This window comes from Numenius arquata, chromosome Z (genome assembly GCF_964106895.1).
Source record: "Numenius arquata chromosome Z, bNumArq3.hap1.1, whole genome shotgun sequence".
NCBI lineage: Eukaryota > Metazoa > Chordata > Aves > Charadriiformes > Scolopacidae > Numenius > Numenius arquata.
Genome location: NC_133616.1, coordinates 31,544,427 through 31,565,674, shown reverse-complemented (window position 1 = coordinate 31,565,674; position 21,248 = coordinate 31,544,427). Strand labels below are relative to the sequence as shown.

General features: G+C 35.6%; 1 protein-coding gene across 2 annotated transcripts in view; it reads right to left on the bottom strand.

Annotated features, from left to right (window-relative positions):
- Positions 1-1,200: 1,200 nt before the first annotated feature.
- UHRF2 (ubiquitin like with PHD and ring finger domains 2) overlaps positions 1,201-21,248 on the bottom strand; it is an 87,387-nt gene continuing 67,339 nt past the window's right edge. The window contains exons 7-16 of one of the 2 annotated variants that reach the window (XM_074166101.1): positions 20,211-20,334; positions 19,717-19,824; positions 16,232-16,336; positions 10,116-10,222; positions 7,895-8,057; positions 7,217-7,354; positions 6,289-6,412; positions 5,719-5,879; positions 3,676-3,774; positions 1,201-2,316 (exon numbers count right to left, since the gene is read on the bottom strand). In XM_074166101.1, the coding sequence (XP_074022202.1) occupies positions 2,170-2,316; positions 3,676-3,774; positions 5,719-5,879; positions 6,289-6,412; positions 7,217-7,354; positions 7,895-8,057; positions 10,116-10,222; positions 16,232-16,336; positions 19,717-19,824; positions 20,211-20,334 (1,276 nt within the window). In that variant the 3' untranslated portion in view covers positions 1,201-2,169. The remainder of the gene's footprint in view (positions 2,317-3,675; positions 3,775-5,718; positions 5,880-6,288; positions 6,413-7,216; positions 7,355-7,894; positions 8,058-10,115; positions 10,223-16,231; positions 16,337-19,716; positions 19,825-20,210; positions 20,335-21,248) is intronic. The other variant, XM_074166102.1, reaches the window with a different exon arrangement.

The following is a 21,248-nucleotide window of genomic DNA, read 5'->3' as shown; positions in this document are numbered from 1 at the left end:
AATACAATCAGTATTTTAGATGTAAACAAAATGTGATTGTTCCGCAGCAGTTGATGTTAAAGTTGCCTTGATTAAGCATTTTTTCTGTTTTGTGCTAAAGTTTTAACAATTAACAGTTGATTTGAAAAGTGGCATGGAAGATACAGTTAAAAAAAAGTAGAAGTGATGCATATGCATAAGGCAATAGTAATGAATATTAACTGCAGGAGTAATTGTTTATATTTTCTAAAAAAAGATTAAGTAGATTGTTTAATTTACTTCACATATTACCACTAGCATTGCTAGTGTTAATATTTCATACTGGGTTTTTTTACCTACCAATGTTAGTACTCTAATAAAATTGGTCAGAATTTCAAATGTTGTCATGTTCTGGATTTTAACTTTTCAGCTGGATTTGTCCAACAGAGCATTATGAAGTTCAAGTTCTGATTTGTCAGAATTGCCAAAGCAGTAAAAACTTCTACACAAAGCAAAATACTGGCAGAGATTAATATAACCCTCTTCTAGAAGGTCTATATCCACGCTCATGCTGGGGAGATTTCTCTGAAGGGGCACAAATGAGGCTAGCGATCATAGTATGATTTTAAGTACTGTATTTTTGTGTCCTTTATACTGAAAGTTTTGGGACTGCAACTTTTTCACTACCTACCTTATGACTTCAGTGGGGGTTTTAATTACACAAAGAGACTGCAGATGACAGGACACAGGAATGAATTTCATTAAAGGAAGGTTAGGCCAGAGACCAGTTTTGATGTGAAAAGCTGCACCTAGGTCCTAAAAAGTCTAAATACATAGTGAAGAAAACTGGAATTTTACACTCTAGAAGTTACTGTTGCAAAGGGTGTCTTTCAGCAGCTACTGACATAGCACTAAGGGTGTAAAAAATTGTGAAAAAACACTGCAAACTTCCCACTCTGGTACTAAAAATTTCCCTTCAAATGCTCAGTAGAGACCAGAGCAGCTGCATGACAGCCGCTGCTATAGAGTATATAAGAGCCTGTGGGTATCAGCATCAGGCTAGAGTTGGGTTTTTTTCCTTATTTAACAAGTTTTTTTCATTGAGAAATTAGTTAAGGAATATAAAGCCTCATGCCTGACTAAAAAGCTCCCTCCTAAAGAAAGCATTTAGTAATTTGAAAAAAAAAATCTATAAAAGTGTTGTGATTAAAATAAGTGGGTAATAGTAAAAACAAAATTAGCAACTTTTCTGAATCATAAAATATTTAATAAGGTATATTTTTTGGGGGGGATATATTGTATATAAAATTTCAGATCACAATATGAAGCGATTTGAACCCTCTCCAAGCTAGCACTGCCTTCAATGCCATGTAGATGTATTGCCACTGATACAAGACCTACTAAAAGCATACAGTTTAACTAATACAGAAGTGGCTTTTTATATGAAATATTTTTTACACAACTAGAGTGTCTTGAATACCCTCTTTAAGTGCAAAAAACACAGATCACTTTACACTAATGCAGCAACAATGCATTCATATTGTTCTCATTAGTCATTAGTAGTCAACTTGCATAAGATACAAGAAAAGCACAATGAAGCTCACAAAAATAGACTAAAAATCAGCCTGTTCTTGCAAAGAAAAAAAATACAGCATAATGGAAGAAAAAGACAAAAAAGGATTATGCACACCACAGAATTTGCTGTTCTTTAATCCAACTGGCTTAAGTGCTGTTTCTGGTTTTTGCTATTTTTTTGTGGGTTTTTGTTTTGGTTTGGGTTTTTTTTTTTTTCGTAAATCAAACCACATGGACCAGGCACAACTAATATTCAGGAGGCAGTGTGTAGCTAAAACTTAACTAACTTTTTGTCATCCCCACAATTTGTTTTCCTCTGTCCTGAGGTAGTTACAAAAAAACAAATCATAAATCAAGCATCAGCTAGGCCAGTAAGAGCTGAAGCTTTTCTTTTTTTTTTTCTTTAAAAATATTTGTCAACTGGCCAAAACTACCCTTGATGTTAAAAGACAGCTGAGAATTAGAGTTCTCGCTACACCAAAAAGATGGCTATGAGGGGAAGAGGGTTAGCTGCTTCAAAATGTGACAATATATCGAGTCCCATCAAGCTGGCTGGTCCACTGTTGAATTTCCCATGTTTATTCTCCTTTACTGTCTATAAAGTCACTGGGAGAAGTACGGAAGGATCTGAGCGCATCATCGTCCTTTACTGTAACCAGGGAAGAACTGGTCCAGTAGTGTCTGCAGTATCTTGTTAGGAACCATGGTGTAGCCCTTTCCCAGGTCATAGCGGCAGGCAGGGCAGGTGAAGACTTCAGCTCTGAAGGAGCGCTGTAAACAACTCTAGGACATACAAAGACAGAGAAGTAAATTGTAAGAATTTTGTTTTAGACTGACAGCTTACCCAGCAAAAGCTAACGAAACACTACAAACTGAAGACACAATCTGCTGTACTACCAGAAAAAAAGGAAGTCATTACCAAGCCCTCTGGCACCTACTTCTGTTTCTATGACTAAAATGTCCTTATCACAAAGGGACTCTGCTCTGGGCTGGGATGTGAAACATTGAGCTCAGGAGGAATTAAAACAAATCACTGCTGAGATTTCCCCTTCATTTCCACTAGTGCCTTCCTATGAATTGCAGCCGTGCCTGAAGCTTCCTTCTAGATTCCCAGTTAGATTTGCTACAGTTTTCCAGACCTTCATTTCAAGTGGAAGGTGAGCATACCAGGTATGTTGCTTATGTAACTATCTCCACCCACCTCATCAGATGGGATTCAGTTTAGCCTTAAAGACATACGTGGAATAATACAATCTCTAACATGTTAGCATCAGTGCTGCCTTCCTTGCTATGTTACCACAGGCTGCAGATAGCCCAAGCATGTGAGATGAGTATCAGAAAGTTTTCAGGGCTAATCTGTGCCCAAACAGCAATGGCAGCTTACTGTCAAACTACGCCTTACCACTTCAGCTGGATGTTATTTTCTATTTACAAATATTTACTGACATCTTCAAATTCTGTGCTTTCTGAGTTTGTTGCCATTCAGCTTTCTCTTTTCCATGGTCTTCTAATTTCCGTAATTCTACGTATTAACCCCTTCATAAGACTTCTTAAGTTTTTTAAGGAGCTATAACCATTCTAAGTGTACAGGCCATCCATAACAACACAGTGATTTTTACTGGATACGTATCTTCTTGAACAGCAAACTTGCATTATCAGATATTGTATTAGGATGATAATAGTCTGAGTCCTTTTAGGCTCTTAGGGAGAAATATTAGGTATGGCAGGAACAATTCAAATATGCACAGTCCCTTCAAACACTCTTAATAAGAGTGTTATACAATTATAAACTCTGGTTTTGTTCTTTAATTATGTAGAATTATATTATTGTTACTGTACCAACATCTAGCTCCTGGACCAAACCAATTCCTATCCTAGTGTAAATCCACTGATCACAAAGGATGACAGCACAGCAATGGTAAACTTCACTCATTATGTCTGTCAGGAACTACACTAAACGTACTTCCATTCTTTATTACATAAAAACAAGGTTACACAGCAATCACCAAATCCAAACTTGATGCATGTTTTTGCTCAGATTGTTAGGCAATAATTATTGTCTTTCTAAAACACATATGGCTTTGGTGACTGGTGTCTCAGAGCCAAGAAAACAGCCCAGAGCAAGACCAAGTTTATTCTTACTTTACAGACGTTGTGGAGGCACTCTGTTGTCACTGGCTGGTAAACCAGCTCCTGGCAGCAGACACACATAAAGGATTGTTCCAGTTTCTTCAGAAAATTCTAGTGTAAGGCAAAGGAATAAAAAAGACAAAAATCTATTACAGTTCTCGTAAATGCCACTTATTACATAAAGATGATGAGCTTCCAGAAGTTCTTAAGTCCTCCATATCCATTACTGCAGCTTTCTAAAGAAATCAGGAAGCAAGTCCAAAACTGCCTCATTTCCCTGCTCTTCCACAAATCAGAGAACTAATGTTTTAAAGATTATTTACTTGTTTGTATGAGTATTGTTATACACAAAATGAAACAGACTGGAGGGCCCCCTCATGTCTGATTCTTAACATAGGTGAGTAAAGTTAGCAATTGTGTTTAGCAACTGCTTCTAGACATTTGCATGTCTCTGAAGTGTCTCTGCTTCTATGCCAAGGCAACTTCTTCTGCTAAGAAAGCCACCTCTGCTCATGGATTCTGGCTAGCTTCATGGCTACTCTCCTCAGGCCAAATTCTCTGCAGTGTGTAAATTGACCTCCCTGGCTTTTAAATCTTCTCAGGACATCTCTGAGGAATCTCAAGATATACTTGTATCAGGTGTTTTACACACACAAGCACACTTATCTCTGGTATGTCAGTGATCTCCAAATATCTCAAGAATACAAGTTTGGTATAGAAAAAAAAAAAGGCAAATCTATAGGTAATCAAATTGCAGGTCTTTGTAATAATTTTCAAAATACCAGATTTATCTTAAACCACATTTTATTTAGTTAAAAGGGAAGGTGGTTGTTTCAAGCAGAAAGATTTACATTTTCAGAGTAGCAACCCAAAGCTACCAGTGATTTCCATTGCCTTTAGTGGGAACCAAACAGAAATTTTACCAAAATTATGAGTAGGAATCTGTAGAAAAATTACTTCTCAGTAACTCAACCACTTTTAAATTACTGTTTTCTCCTTTTTACAAGCACATATCTCTATTGCCTGTCATCATGCAGAATTTTAAGAGCTGAAACTCCTTCTAGTCACTACAGACACTGGATAGAAGACAAATAACAGCAAGTAACTTTACACTATCAGTTCCTACACAAAGACAACTGCAGCAGCATTACAGCATAAACTAGTACTGTAAGTGGAAGAACACAGAGCTATAGATGATTTTTCTGTTACAGAAGCACTACAAATAGCCACTGGCAATTCTCAAACAAAATAATTATGTATGTCCATTTTTAGATATCCAATTTCCAACTGGTGGTTTGGTTTCCACCAAGTCGAGTTTTATTAAGTTATTTTAACTTCTTAGTGCTTTGATTTCTTCTACAAAACAGTTAACAGAACTATGAATTCGACGTTGGTAATACTAGTTATCATTGAAAGACACAATATTTCAGGAGATATTCCTTTTGTGGACTTTTTTTATACTAGTGTCTATAGTCTCTTCGATCTTGAGCTATTCTTTCTATTTGCTTGACATTTAGGGGGGCAGAAAGTATTTTCTCTCTTACTTAAGGTTCCCCCTCTACAGAGTGGGCTAATCTAGATTTGGGTGAAAATACTTTCATTTCATTTCTAAATTTGAAGATAACAGTACTTCTGTCTTCTTAAACAAAGCAAGCTATATTTTCTGTCATAAAATTTTCTGCCTAAATAAAAAGGAGTGACTAGAACCACCTTTCCTCATGTCTGATTTCTCATATCAGCACAGCACAAAAATACACATAGTTTCAGAGAAAACATGCTCCCTTCAAAAATGAAAAGCCACTTCTAACTTCAAAATTATTTTTGAGCAAGAAAAGATCTCTATTACACAGGTGTAAACCAAGCTATCAATAACAAATTGTACAAGCAAGGATTATATTCTTGAAATCAAAGTCTTACAAATAAAAATAATGCTAGACACAGTCTGCATTCTGCAGAAGACCAACATGCAAATTAGGTTTTAAGAGAGACTCAAGATTTCTCCCAACAGTCTAAAGAAAAGGTAAACATTAAAAATGATGCATGCAGCAAACATACTGGTCCTTCCTTAAGAGAAGCAAGTACTTCATCCCACAGTTTCTGGTTCATACAGTCTTCTCTAATCAGCCATTGCTGCTCTTGGGTCAGCTGGAAAGCCTCTCCTTTCCCTCCATCTCCCATCCTCATGGCTTTGGGTGTATTCGTAGGTTCCTCTATACCTGTTTACGATTATGACCATCAGATGCAGTAACAACAGTGTTAGTCTGAACTAATAAAAGGGGAAGACAAAACTTTCTAGAAGGCTAAAACATGTATTACACTCAGGAAATGCAGCAATCAAACCCCTACTCCAACTCATACTGTTCAGCATTGCTTTGGACTGCAGCAGACAAACTTGCACAGAAGACTGTTCATTTTTTCTACAGAGCTTAAGAGAAACAAAAACCCATAAGAGTAATAAACAGGATAAGATCCCTACACTACTACTACATTCCAGAGCATATGCTTATCAATTCACATTAGTATTCCAAATAACTTCACACTCTCGCAAAGTTTTCATGCTACTGGTTTAATAAATGTAACATAACAAACTTCACTGATGAATGCTAAAAAAGTAAAAAGAAATACCATCATCAATTGTCCTTTTCTGATTTCCATTACTCTGGCTGGTTGGCTCCTGCTTCACAGTTTGCTTTTTAACCTTATCTTTCTTCTCCTTACTAGCCATGGCTTCCAAATAACCTTCTGGATACTAAAATAAAAAAGCATAGATTTAAAACAAAATCCACTGACAATACAGGAATTCCCAAATACCAACAAGACTAATTTCTAAAAGACTTTAAAACCCTGTGACTACATATTGAAATAACTACACAATAATTTTTAAAACCCTACGCGATAGAGAAAACATTTAAATTAGTATCTATTATTTAAAGAGAGTGCAGTCAAGTCAAAGACTCTAATCCAGACTCAATTTTATTAAAAAGAACCCAATATCTGTATCTGTGCCCTTACAACAATATACATCAGTTGGGCAAAGCTGAAGATGATGGTACGCTGTTAGATACAACATTGCCTTGCTAAGAAACAGTATGTTAATTCTTTCCTTTCATGAATTCTGATATGCCCAGGTCCTCATGGGTCAGTTTATTTCTGTGCCTGAAATACGTGATCTATATGAACTCCTGAGTCACATGGAGAGAAAAAAAATAGGTTTTTCAATTTCTCAGACAGACTCAGTTATAACAACAGCCACTTGTAGAAACCATTTCCAACCTAAGGATCAAAAAATTAGATTCAAACTCTTAATTTTACAATGCATATATGCAAAGCAATTCACTGCTAAGGCAAAAAGCTTCATTGAATGTTCCTCCTGCTATCTCAGTATTACAGGGTTTTTTCAGTTTGCAGATAATCTGTAGTGTGTTTTGGCATTAAATCCTGCCACACTGAAGTACAAGAAAAAAACTGGGGCTTTAATTTAACTTATTTCTATTTCTGGAATTTGTTTACTAGAACTGAGAAAAAAAATAACTCTGCGAGTCCTGATTCGAACCTGTACACTCAGGCCCAGCTTCTTTGACCGCTCCATTCCTTCTGAAGTCCAAGGTGCAGGCTCAACATCATCTCTCCTCAGAAGATAGCGCCAAACTAAAAAACCACATTTTCCAATTTCTGGCCAATACTTCACCACCTAATGAACAATTTTAAAATTACTGTGATTATTTTATCACAAGCCAAACACATGCATATAGTTATACTTTAACTGTTCAAGAAGAAATGAGAAAGCTAAGTTATACATTACTATTATATAACAGGTCTTGCCTCAGGTGCGAACTTTTTGTATTTTTGATAAATACAGTGCTTTTAAAAGGCACACACCTTAATTTCAGATGCTTAAAAGTCATTAAATGCACAAAAAGCTAAAATATAGTTGGAAGGAGAGAGGAAATAATTTTATTTTCAGGGATGAATATTACTCAGTCAGCACATACAAAGTAGCTTACCATATTCAACTTTATATATCCTATTATGGATTATGTTCTGTTATCATTGCTCTGAATAATTTCAGCTCAGTTCTTTGCAGAATAAGCTAAGACTAAAAAGCTATCATGGAGAAAAAAAGAATTATTTCTTTTAGGTAATAATGAAGAATTTGCCATGTAACACACATGAGACTTTTAAAAACAGATGAAGAAAAATGTTACATTGTGCTCAGTAGAACTCAGAATACCTTGTAAATGCCATCATATCTGTTGCCTTCCTCTGGGGCGTATTTGCTGATCCGCCGTCCTTTTGAACTGCGCACTACTCTGACTGGCTTACCAGCTCTCCAATTCTTAGACTCTGCTCCATTTTTGTCATCCAGTGGGGCATCACAGTTAAGGGCCAGTGCCCTAGAAAGAGATTTAAAATATTCATAAACTAGATTGCTTCACACAACACATTTTTGAAAATTAATGTAGTTAAGTAATATCTATTTCCATTGTCTAATTATGCTTTATCAAACAGCACAGAACTTTTCAGTATTTTCTTTTACAACTGCAGAACTGATGGAAGCAACAAGATCCATGCTACCGTGTATGCTAAGGAAAAAAATGGGAACACAAAATATTTTGTTGTCAAGGTTACAGAAGAAAACTCAGTTGACACTACTAAATAAACCAAATCAATCCTTTTAGATTTAATATTCTTCATTTTTCTAAATAATCCTTTCCTAAATAGCATTGAGGGAATTAAAAGAAAATTATAACAAAAGGCAAACTTTCCCTATCGCTATTCCCCATTAGCTGCAGATTTTAGGGCTTTTTAAGTGTGTACCCAAAAGTAATGAATATAATGAAAAACACTATAGAGAAAAAAGTAGACAGTAACCATAAAAAAAAATTGTATGTAAACTGAAATATCTCACGTAATACATACATTGTCTTGGAATAGTCATTAAGTAATAGTAGCTAACTCAAGGACAAGCAAACTCCTTTATCCACTAACTACATGAAGACCCTCTTCTAGAAACCTGAAGTAAGACAATATGAATACCTAACAAGACCAAGCTGCCATAATGCACAGTATTTCTACTACCACAGCCTAATTTGAACCAGGGATTGAAAACCCTCCAGAATCAAACCAAACCATGCATCTCAGAATGGAAGAAATGATATGGTTTATGAACAGCCATGGTATGAGTATAAAATCCACACTATACAGGACAGTAAGAGACAGGCTGTTTAATGCTGACCTTAAAAATGTTTCTTATATAAAAAGAAAACTTAAAAAAGGAAGGGTATCTGGACAAGCAAAACTAATACTACAACTACATGGGATCACCATAATTTTCAGTATCAAAATGCTTGAAAACTTGTACCAAAATCAGTAACTGACAGTAACTCACAGCAATACCTTGTTATACTCCATGTGCACTAATGCCTGTAAAGCTACAAGGCAAGCTTTGCCAGTGGATTTCTCATTTGCTAAGAGTAGAGAAACGCTGAGACTAAGGAGTCCTGCTTTTAATTCTGTTTCCAAAAGCAAGTTTGCTCTATTCACTAAATATGCTCGTAGACCTATTGCTTACACCTACTTCCATCTTCCTTCCCTCCTTGTTCTTGTTCACATCATGACCACTCCCTCACTCCCTACCTCCCTTTCTCAGCAGCCAAGTTCGGCTTTTCCTTTCTCTCCTCTGACTACCACCAAAAAGCTTGAAGAAACCCTCTTCCCTCTGCTTGACAGCAGCACATCATACCTAAAAGCAAACCTGGCAAAGAAAAGGTCTCAGTGAATCTCAGCACTCCCCAGGTGCTAAGTGGTCAGTTGCATTTAGGTTATGCTCCTAAAAACACAAAAGGGTGGAGAACTCTTTGTTCTAGCAGGCTTTTAGAAGACATAAAACCACTTTAACAGACTTCTAATTCATGGTTTGCACACAGATTTTCTTTTTCAAACACCTCTTTTTGATAAAGCAGCAACCAAACTCCTTGCTTTTCATAGAAAACTATAATGGAAGAAAGGGCTAATAAAATAGGAAAAATGTCTTTTAACATGGGAAAACAAACATGCTTTCTTTCTACTTAAATCTTGCAATTGATTAAACCATTGAAGAAGAAATTTTAAAATAAGCACCCAAAATTGAAAAATTCCACACAGGAGTTTTGTCAAACTTCTCATTAAATTCAGAGTCCTCTGAAAGAAATTGTAGGACAATTTCAACCAGAGACATGACTACTAGCTACACCAGCAATACAGAACGTATTTCCATTGAGTTGCAAGTGTTTCTTTAAATCAACAAAACATATTCCTTGATGAAATGCCTCATAGCAGCAAGAGGCGCCATCCTTTACAAAAGTAGCATGTACAAGAGTGAATGAATAGGGCAAAATATCAGTTTTAAATTAAAGCACTACAATCCAGCTCTTTGTTTTGGAATACTTTTTAATTTTGTCTTCAAAACTTACCTATTCATGTGTGTTAATGTCTGATCAAATGAATGTTCTCCAATCCTTTTATTCCCAGAAAGATCTCTACCTCCACTCCCAGTGTATGTGAATTCATCTCCTCGATCCTGTGCAAGAAGATTATCCTTTGTTTTAACATTCCAAAGTAAAGCAACTCAATTTTTAAAAAAAAAAAAAAAAAAGCAACTTCATTTGTTCTATTTATTCAGAGAAGAACTATACTCCAAGGCATGGAAAGATGTGTTTTCAATTTCAGCATCACCGTCCTTCTACGGTAGTTGTGCCAGCACAAAGCTACTGGTCTGAATGTAACGTGATCACCAGAAAATTCTTATTAAGAAAGTGCCTCCCTTAAAAAAATTGGACTTTCACACCTTTTAAAAAGCTGTTTTAAAAAAAAAAAACAAACCACTACAAACCTGAGGAAGGGAATACATTCTAGCAAGTGGTTACTTGCTGTAAAGCTTTAATTTGGTTTACAAGAATATTGTGTTTGTAAAATACACATTAAATACCTTGGAGCAATCACTTCAGCTTGTGCAAGGGGCTAAGTGCTAATACGTACAAACAGCTCTGCCTTGCATACAAGGCAGGTGCTTTAATTCAATAATAATCCCAGCTCTTCTAAATAGTAAGATCTTAAACTCACTTAGATTTGCATTTTGTAAGGTGATGTAATTCTGTAGTACATTTCCGACACAGAATCTTCTTTAAATTGAAAGAAGGCTGATAAAATCTTTTACCATGAACCATAAAGACAGTCAAAACCTACATAACCTAAGTAAACCCAGTATTATTACTTTCTTCAGAAAATATGTCACAGAAATTCATGTTAGTCCTGGCAAATCGAAGTATTTCTAGAAAGATGAAAATATATTTAATAGGGTATCTCTTTGGATATGCAAATTTTTGTATAAAGCACGAAGCAACAGAAGATAAATACTTTATAAGAAAATGTTTATATAAATTTTTGTAGCAAAAATCCGAACAGTTGTACACAGTAGTAAAATTTAGTCAATTTCTTACCACTATTTAAAGTCTGACATTATTAAGGATCCAGTGCAAGATTGTTACACATATTTCATGACTGACAGCAGCAGAAAAAAAAAAGTTAGAAAGAGAAATGCTGGTTGAACAAGGCCATAGATTAATTATAGAAAAGATGTTTATTTTATTCTGTGTACAGAAAATCTAACAGAAATTCAGCTGCAGTATTAGAGTATTTCTTATCCAAAATTTATCTAGACATAATAACAAGCAAGTGCTATGAAGTTAAAAAAAAATACTCAAAGCCTAACAACGACATGTATACTCTGGTATATCCTTTCTTAAAACAGTCCACTTATTTTACTCAATGAATCTCTAAAAAAATAACAGAAATTGAATGATGATGTACAAGGACAATATAGGAAACAAATTCGTAAGAATGAAAGACCAACAAGACAAGAACTGTTTATTATGAAAAAACAAAATAAATTGTATAAAATAAGGTAAGGTATCACAGAATTGAGCTATGTTTATTTTTTCAGTGATTGTGAAGGCAAACAAAACGCATAGATCACACAAAGATGATTGTGATAATAACAATATGAATAAGGATGCACTTGCTTCATGAACCTGGCCCATTCAAACAATTCATTTTAACACTGAGTAAGAAGCTTGTGCCAATTTCAAAAACCAGAAAGATGTATCTTGGAAAGTCATGAATCCAGAATGATTTGAGTTTCGCAACAAAAAAGAAACTGAACACATGTTCAGGTGTGGCAGAGGAGAAAATTGCGACAGTTGATTTTTTTGACGTACAAATGGAAATAAACTGAAACTGGAAGGTGATTTTCCCCTCTTTTTAGAATATAATATTGAGACAAATATTGAAATAACATACATAGAAGAATTTTTAAAAATAGAGGAAAAACAGAAACACTACATATGGAGAAAATTATTACAAGACAAGACAGAGAAATGGAGAAAAATTATTTACAAGACAAGACAGGCCCTTGACAAACTGTTTTGTCTATCAACAACTAGGTAGAACAATCTTCATAAGAAGGAAGTACTGAATAGACTTTGGTGTAACAAACAAACAAAAATCAAGGACAAATCACTATAGACTTAAGCCCCAAAAAATTAAGCTAGAGGGCATAAATGCAACAGTATTCATAACTAACTACTGTAACACACTTCTACGGAAAGTGGGTTAAATATAAAAGGGCTAAAAACATCAAACTTCCAATGTCTTCAGAGAAAGGGTTCTCTGGGTGGTACTCTTTAACCATGGGCAACCAGAAGACATTGTGCTTGAAGAGGTAGCATGGATCTAAGGCCTATGCAGACATGCTGACCTCTTGAACAGGTTCCACACTTGATAGGTTATATTTGCATCTCTTCGATTATCCCAAATTTTCTATGCATAAATAGGCAAAAACATATGGATTTGGGGGAAACTGGAAATCCAGGGAAGGAAAATGAAGGAGAAATGAAACAACAGTGGAGCATAATTGTTAAAGGTCAAATAACAAGACGATGGCATCTTTTAACATCTCCCAGCATAAGGAAGGCTCATTTCTGCTCTGCTTCCCAAGAAGAACTACACTCACTTATTTCATGTCAAATATATTAAAGAAAAAAAAAAAAAAGGATTGCAGGGAACAAAGACACACAGTTTCTAGAACAGGAGGAAAACGACAGCGATCTTGCCATAAAGGGCACTGATCTGGACTGCAGGAAGACAAATGGCCAGGACATTTGAACCTCTAATATGAGAGCAACTCTTTAACAAGGAGAGGAAGAAAGCTCAGGAGAATACGTAACTGCTTGCAGAGAGAGAAAAATCTAGAGTGGCAAGAGTAAGTGATGCACTGACACAGAGTCCTTAGAGTGGAATAAATCTGGATATGAATACAGCCCATATTAAGTAGAAGTAAAATGGGGATAGTGGTAGTCTGGAGACCTAATGGGAGACGTACAGAAATAACTTCCATTGTGGTTATGGTGTTTTACTTTGAAAGTGGCATCTGCAAGGAATATTCACACAGCTTATTATATGGGTTCTTTTGATGAATAATAACTCATTAAAACAATTTCTCAATAGCTTTGAATTCTGAGTCTATCTATAGACAATGAAGGACCCTCCCACCACCCATAACAATGCTCAACCTGTATGTGACAGGTAAAGGTGGAAAGTTATTTTTTTCTCAGGAGGATCAGAAAGCAGAACTTAAGGTACTGATAGTGCTAGAAACTCTGCATTCAACAGTTAAAGAAAACATTTGGCAAAAGGAATTATTGATGTCTGTCTGTATGTTCTCCTTTAAGAAACAAAATAACTGTCAAAAAGGCTATTAAAACAGTGATATCTTTTCCCTTCTCTTCTATTCCTTCTTCCTACCTTTTCCCATTTTCTTACCTTAAAATATGTAATTCTGCAATTTCTCCTCTGCTTTCAAGAGGTTAATTCAACTTCCTTGCACCAAAACTTTCAACAGCTATTAAGACCTTTGTTACTGTCTGCTCTTAATGCCTTCTCTGTATTTCTTTTTCTTATGTTGTCTCCATAAAGTTATTTCTTAACTGTCCTTTTTGTAAAGTTTGATCACATTATAGAGCAAATGAACTTCACCCACAGTAGGATTGACCCAGTATCGCATATTGACACATTTGAGTGGAAGGTGAGCCTAGCTCTAGTACTGTAAGCCAGTCAGCCTTACTGACAGCCTTACATGCAACAGAACGGTCAGTTGTATTAAATCATGCTCCACTATTTCAGTGTTGTTACATAATCAGTCATAAATCTAACAAAGAGATAATGGAGAATGAAAGAAGATTCTGAAGTCCACCTAAGCGTTCAACCACGTTATTTCTATGGCTTGCTTTTATGCTGCAGCTGACAAGGGCATTAGCTACTTCAAGTTACTGGAATATCATATCTCAAGATAAGTCTCAATTATTTTCTCTTTCATTAGCACCTCTGGTATTATGCTCAGATTTCAGTCTAGTCCCAACATATACACAAAAATTGCATTTATGAAATACTAAAATACACTATTATGAACATAAACACATTTTCTAGATGAACTTCAGCCTTCAGTCTGAACAACAAAAAAAGTCTTACTGGCTTTTTTGATACAAGAAACCCCACAATTTCATCATTTCATCAACCTCTTGATTCACCAGTTTCTTCAGGTACTTGGTTTGATGAACAGACAAGTCAAAATACTTTTATCATGAACACTGTAATTGCACAATCACTGTTCACGTCCAATATCTAGTTTTGAAATGTTAGTCTATTCTGAAATAATTCTTAGATTTTAAATTCCTGAAAGACTTCTCAATTTCTTCAGCTAATGTTCCTATTCTGTTTACTATCAAGAACAAGACCCGGAGATCAGCAATTAAGGTATTCAAGACTCTAAAGCTAGCTATTGTAATACTGTATCTTAAATAGGTAAGCCATGTAACTTGTCACTGAAATTCAGTATTAAACATTTACAAGACAGAAATTAATGTGCAAACATTTTATATGCATGTAATTAAAAATGAGGTTGTTTCACGTGCAAAACAATTTCATCCAATGCTCATTTTGTAAACTATGAATGTACCCCTTATCAATCTTCAAGGCAGATCCTGTAATGACAGAACTTCCTGTTACTGAGCATTCCAATACATCCAGAACATCCCAACCTGAGCAAAGTTCTAGACAATTCTGGGTCAGCAGGATTGTAAGCTTCCAAAGGCATAGCCTAAAAATGGCATGATCTGAAAGACCGACAGTGAATTCTATTTCCTGCAATATATTTTTGCAATTATTTATTTTACTCCAATACTGAACTGTTAATTTAAAGCTACAAGCAGAGCACTAAGACGGCACATGTCAGCAGTGTGCATAAATAGTGCATAAAGTTTATAAACATACAGTAAAAGTCTTCCAAAATGTATTTATTTCTCAAGTTTTAAAAAACTTACACACAAGCACTTACGTCATACCATTGAAATTGGTATCTGAAAAATGCAATCTGCAGCATCCCAACATAGTAGATACAACTACTGAGCAACAGTACTCTTAGAATCCACTAGCTAAGAGTCCTAGAGCTTGGGTTAGGGTTGACTTGGTGTAGTAGTGCATCCAACACCAAGTACCTCCTCATATGACTTGTTCAAGAAAGACACAGACTCCTGCAGAGGCACTACTCTGCAGCAGCAGCAGCAGCCAGTAGGTGCTGTTGGCAAAGAATCTATCACATTCCGATGCTATTTCCAATGCTTCTTTCTCTCCCTAGTGCTTTTTTCCTTGTGATTAACAGCTATGCATGTTTTAAGGAACTGCATTGCTTACTGCTTTATCCTTCACCTGATGCATGACTCAAAATTCCACCTGATGGAGCAGAACTGCAGGAAAGGATGTACCCTGTGTAAACATTCAATTGCAGAGAACAGTAATGTATTCATAAATAAATGCTGGTCAACATGAGATGACAGTCAGACACAGTTACTGTTTAGTTTAGCTGCATAATTGCCTTCATTGCGCTACCTAGATGTTAACATCAAAACAGAATTTTTTTCCAGCACCTTTGAGGATCATAACACAAGATACTGAGACTTTCTTAAGAAACTCAGAAAGTGCTCATCAGTAGGAGCCAAGAACCTTCAGAACTTTATAAAACCAAGTAACATGTGCCTTTTTTTCTTGGTTCATTAAAGTAAAGGTATCACGTATTTAGAAATACAACAAACCCAAAGGAAGAAGCATCTGTCTTGAAAGTAATAAAAATCATGACCAAAGCAGAACATTTAATGTACAATTTGCATATAATTACACTATCAGATTTTAAATAATACTAAATTCAGACTCCAAAAGTATACTGAAATTTAACTACCCTAAACAATGTAAAATTCAGCTGTAATTGAGGTATTTTGCTGAAGTATGAGCATAAGCATTCTTTAAGAAAGATTTGCTTACATGTCTCCTCAAAATACACAGAACCATTCAGTTTGTTATTGGTAGTAGTTACTTTTTTAACAGTCATATTTGCATAAGCATTAGTTTCAGGACATAACCCTATCTTTACAAACATTGATACATTAGAACAGCAAAAACATTGCTTGCATAAATGACATACCACTTCATCTTCAAATCCTCCAGCTAATACAAGTGAATAAGCTCCATCATTACTGCGTCCGTGGATTCCACCCACATGTGGTCTGTGAACACCTGCTTCGCTCACCTGGCAATAGAAAAAAGCCAGTTTCTAGCACTTTTTTCAAATGACGAGACACCTACAATCACTTTTAACCATCAACTTTCTGCTTAAAATATTGTACAGGGGTGTCTGTGTAAATAGTTAATGTAAGACTGCCATTAAAGGTGAGAATTCCACTTGTTTTTAAGGAAGAAAAGCCAAAAGTAAGGACACCCAAAAAATGGAAGGACAATGTAGGACAGTGGTGACACTGGAAGATGTAAAGGTACTGTCTTCTTTGGGAAAAATCTCCATGACTCTTTCCATAAGCAGTATTCTTCCTACCTTTGTATCTTCCTTCAGACTTTGCCTTTGCCTGTTTTTCTCATTCTGCCTCTCCCAGTCCTGAACTCCTTTTCCCAACCTACACTTTTAAGCAACTTGCAGGGAATTTTACATTCTTCGCTACAGTTTTGTACTTTCATAATAAAATACATCAGATCAAAGGTCCAGCTAGCCAAAAATGCTGTCTCTAACAACAGACAAAAGCTGTGCACAGTACAGAAACTATACAAGAACACAATGATACTTCCCTGCATAGTTCTCAGCATCCAGCTGTCTATGACTCAGACTTCCTAAACTACTTAAAACTTTTGGATCTATAGGATCAAAGAGAGAAAAGGAGTTCACAGTAGTACCACTTGTCATATGAACTAATACTACTTTTTTTCATTTTGAAGTGAGCAGCTGACCTTTTCTTTTTGATGACCCCTTTTTGCATTGCAAATTATGTATATTGGTCCCTAATCACTTTTTCGATACTGCACATCATTTTGCAACCATCTACACTGCACCACATTTTCAATCTTCTTCCAGAATGAAGTCTTTCCAGTTGAATTAAAACCATTCCTTTCCTTTAATCATCCTGATTGTTGTTCATAATAATAGATTTTATTTTCCTGGCTCTTCCATTCACAATAACTTAACACATGATTTTATTTTTTTTTTTAATCACCATTGGGTACTAAGATGACATATTTTCAAAATTAGCTACTAGAACGTCTCTTTCCTAAATAATAAGTATCTGAAAGCCCATTATAGATTATATAGTTAGAACTGTTCCCCACCCCACATTTACTATCCACAACAACTTAGCACTCTCACCTAACTTTATCAGCTATTTGCCAATTTTTCCAGACCATTTATGAGTATGCTGAATAAAAAGGCCCCACTATTGCGCTTCTCTTTCCTGCTGTATGAAACATCCTTTCATTCATTCCTCCCTCCCTTCTTTCATTTCCAGGTTTTATCAATTAAATTTAGGTTTCTGGTAGGTGATTCACCCCAAAGATGAACTCTGGTAAGTAATTCATGCCAAAGATGCTCTTCAGATGCTCTCTCCAGAAGCAATACTTAGTCAATTTCCTTCTAGGGAAAAGAGAGTTTGTGTCATAAAAAACTAGGCAAATCAGAAATAAAGAAACTACAGTCTCTAAATTCTCATAGATTTGCTGAGACAAACTCATTTCTCATACAGAAGACTAGTCATATGAGAAAAGAAAGTGTAATTTAACTTTCTATGTAGTAAACATTTCAGTCTTTAAAAAAAATAAAAAAGGACAAAGTATTTCATTTGTATGTAAAATTAAATAATTATGTAGAAATGGTAACTGACTTTTGATGTCTAGTCCACACTTAAACATATAAGAATTGGCATTCTCTGCTTAATTTTCTGATAAAAGCAGCACTCTAATTTGGTTCCTTTGTCCTACCAGCACTAGAAAGATCTGAAAACTATTAGCTTTGGTGTCATCAATGCAGTTCCTAAAAAAACGATGAACTAATAATTTCAATTATTGTTGAAGCACTGAAAATAAAACTTGATTTTGCATTTGCGTAAGGGATTTTAGAAACTCCTCTTACTTATGAGACTTTGCTTAATCTGGAAACCAACAAAACCGTAACTATTTATTTTAATTCTGTTCACAAAAATAAGTTCTCCAAAGACAGGAGAGGTCAGTGAAATATCCCAAAGAATCAAAATTGAATTTTTCCCTGTTAAGCAAGCCAGTTTTTATAAAATACCTGGTGTGATGAACAGCATAATTTTACATTACAAATTTAATTTTCTTCATCTTAGGCTCATATTGATAGTAGTGTTGACAATGGACATCAAGGGGAGAAAGGATCAAAAGAACAAGTTTAGATTTCGACTGCTTCACTGTTATTTCTACCAAGGAGACAAACTGAAAACTATTGCTAAGGGGAAAATGTCTGCTGCTATCCTTATCACCCTTAAAACTTCCAAATCCAGAATTCTTCACTGGAAGATGCAACCATCAGAGAGGAAGTGTTCTTTCTACTAATGGAAGAATAAAACATCTGTCTTCTCATGAGAAAGCATCGTCACGATGAAACGTTCAGAAAACAAATCAGAAAAGGCTTTTGATTCTTGGCTTGCCCTTCCTTAAGCAGTTTAAAAAATCCTGTTTCTAGTCTTCCAAACACGATGGAAAACATTCAAATACAATCCTTTACGCGTGTAAGAGAAAAAAGAACCAACTGATTTTAAAAATAAAGAAGTATTTCCCCGACTAAAAACAATAATAGAAAAGCTCAAAGATGAAACAAAAAAACCAGTGCTATCGGATAAGCCTGGAGAAAAAGGAAGTAACTAGGCTGTTTGCTGGACACTTCAAAACCACAAAAAATCAGTACTTGAACGAAATGAGGTTGTGCCATCCTCCCTGCTTTGTTTTTTTCCTGCCCCTCTCAGTATTGGCACTGTGCTTATTTAACCAAAATGTGAAACGGATTAACTCCCTTCCTACCTGAGATGGGATTATTTTCCTGCCAGTTTTTTTACCAATCTAGTTTACCATAGAGCCCAAGAAATAGTTCCAATAAAAAAATGAGACAGTGCGAGAAAGCACACAAACAGCAAAGGCTGAATAGCTAATTTTAGCAGCAGTACAAGCTTACACTGGTTTAAGTTGTTCATCAGCCTAAAAGAAGATATGGACATCCGTTATGTATAGCCAAAAACACCATCAGGGAGTGAATTTACAGTGATATCATCTAACATTTTAAAAATCTGCATTCTCCATCTCTTAATTGGGATAATCAGTTCATGTGAAGTACCCTTTAGAAAATACTTGACTCTTTTCACTAACTCTTCCACTTGGAATTTTAACATGTACAATTTGTTTATGCTAATGACAACAGACTTCTTATTACGTTGTATTGCAAAATTAGTATACTTCAACCTTTGCTACTATCAGCATCACTTCCAATATTAGAATCATAGTATATTTGCTTTGTTTAGTCCTGGTGAAAATGGCAATTATCAATGCAAATTTATTTTAGTGCCCAACCCATTCATTATTATTCTTACTTCAACTACAACTAACACTGAAAGAACATACCTGAACTCTGAATTTCCAGGTTGTCCCAACAGGAACACCAGGTATAGGTCCATAATGATTTGAAGGAACAATAGTGCATTCCTTAGTGCGACCAACACAGGCCATACCCTAGAAATACATTAGACAAAATTAATTAGTAGTATAATATTGAAGACGACTTGCAAATTCATTGCAGATATAAGGAAATCTGATCATTATAACAAACATACTTTAAAATATGTTAACAATTGTTAAAAGGAATGTTAATTAAGTAATAATGTATTTAAGGATTTGGGGGAGGGATCAGGGGTTGTTTTTCTTTGTTTTTACGTCTAGTCGCGTTAATAATTCTTCCACTGCTTTAGCTGCTAGTAGACAGTGGGCAGGATTAAGCATTGTCTTATTGTCTGTGCAACCCAGTACTGAATTTTGTGTTGTGCGTATATAAGTAGAATTATAGATTTAGCACGTACATGAACAATTAGAGTAATAGCTATTTCTTAAATACACTATACCTTGCCCCAGTCTCTCTGGCTTTCAGTACTGGCAGATGGCATCTTTGCTTTCTTTTTACTCTGTTTGAGCTTTTCTCCAGCCTTTACAACTTCATTAGAATCGTTTTTGCAGGAAGGACAATACCTAAAAAAAGGTTTTAGTAAATTCTCAATTACTTCATCATAATGGCAATACATTTCTTGTAGCCAAAATAGTGTCAATTTGTTTGTCTTAACTGAATACTTCAAGCTAGCAAACATATACCAGTCTTAAGCAGCTGAAGCCCATGGCTTAAAATATGAACACAACATGAACAAATACTGTCAACTTATAAAAAAGGGCACTTCAATCTGTTTGCAGGTAGAGTGCGAGAGGCAAAACGTTTAACTATTCTTCCTCACATGGTATGTGAGAGGTCCCCATGTCTTCTGTATTCTCTCTTCATTCTGTCCTCTTTCATTTAGATCATGTAAAGGAGAAGATAGCCGAGACTGGAGTACACTGCTAAGCAGTACTCATGGTCTATTTCTATGTCCTGCCCACTCTACCCTTATTTTCTACTTCTAGTGCAATAAATTTCACTGCAGACAGCTGAATGTCAAACAGAGCCAAGCTACCATATAATGTGTGTAGACACAGACACACATACACACACACGCATGCATGCACACACTCACTCACTCCACAACACTGAAGCCACTTGGAACATTGCACTGAGACTCATTCCAGCTAACAAAAAGCCATCCTGGTAGGAAAGTAGGAGATAGTAGTATGCAGTGACTACAGCAGAGAGCGAAAGGGAGTACACTGGTACTTTTGCTGCTTCTAACAACATTTTTATCCCACTCCAGGAATGCCAATGCAAAGGCAATTGTCCATGTTTCTGGCTCACATGGGCTGGGTTTGGCCCATATGCCACTAGCAGAGGAAGCCTGATCTACGCTAACATTGATAACCTAGTTTAGATAACTACCACTACTACTACTACTACTGTTTTGCACTTATTAACTTTTGTATGTGGATATGAATAGAAGAATTAATGATTAATGTCCATAAGA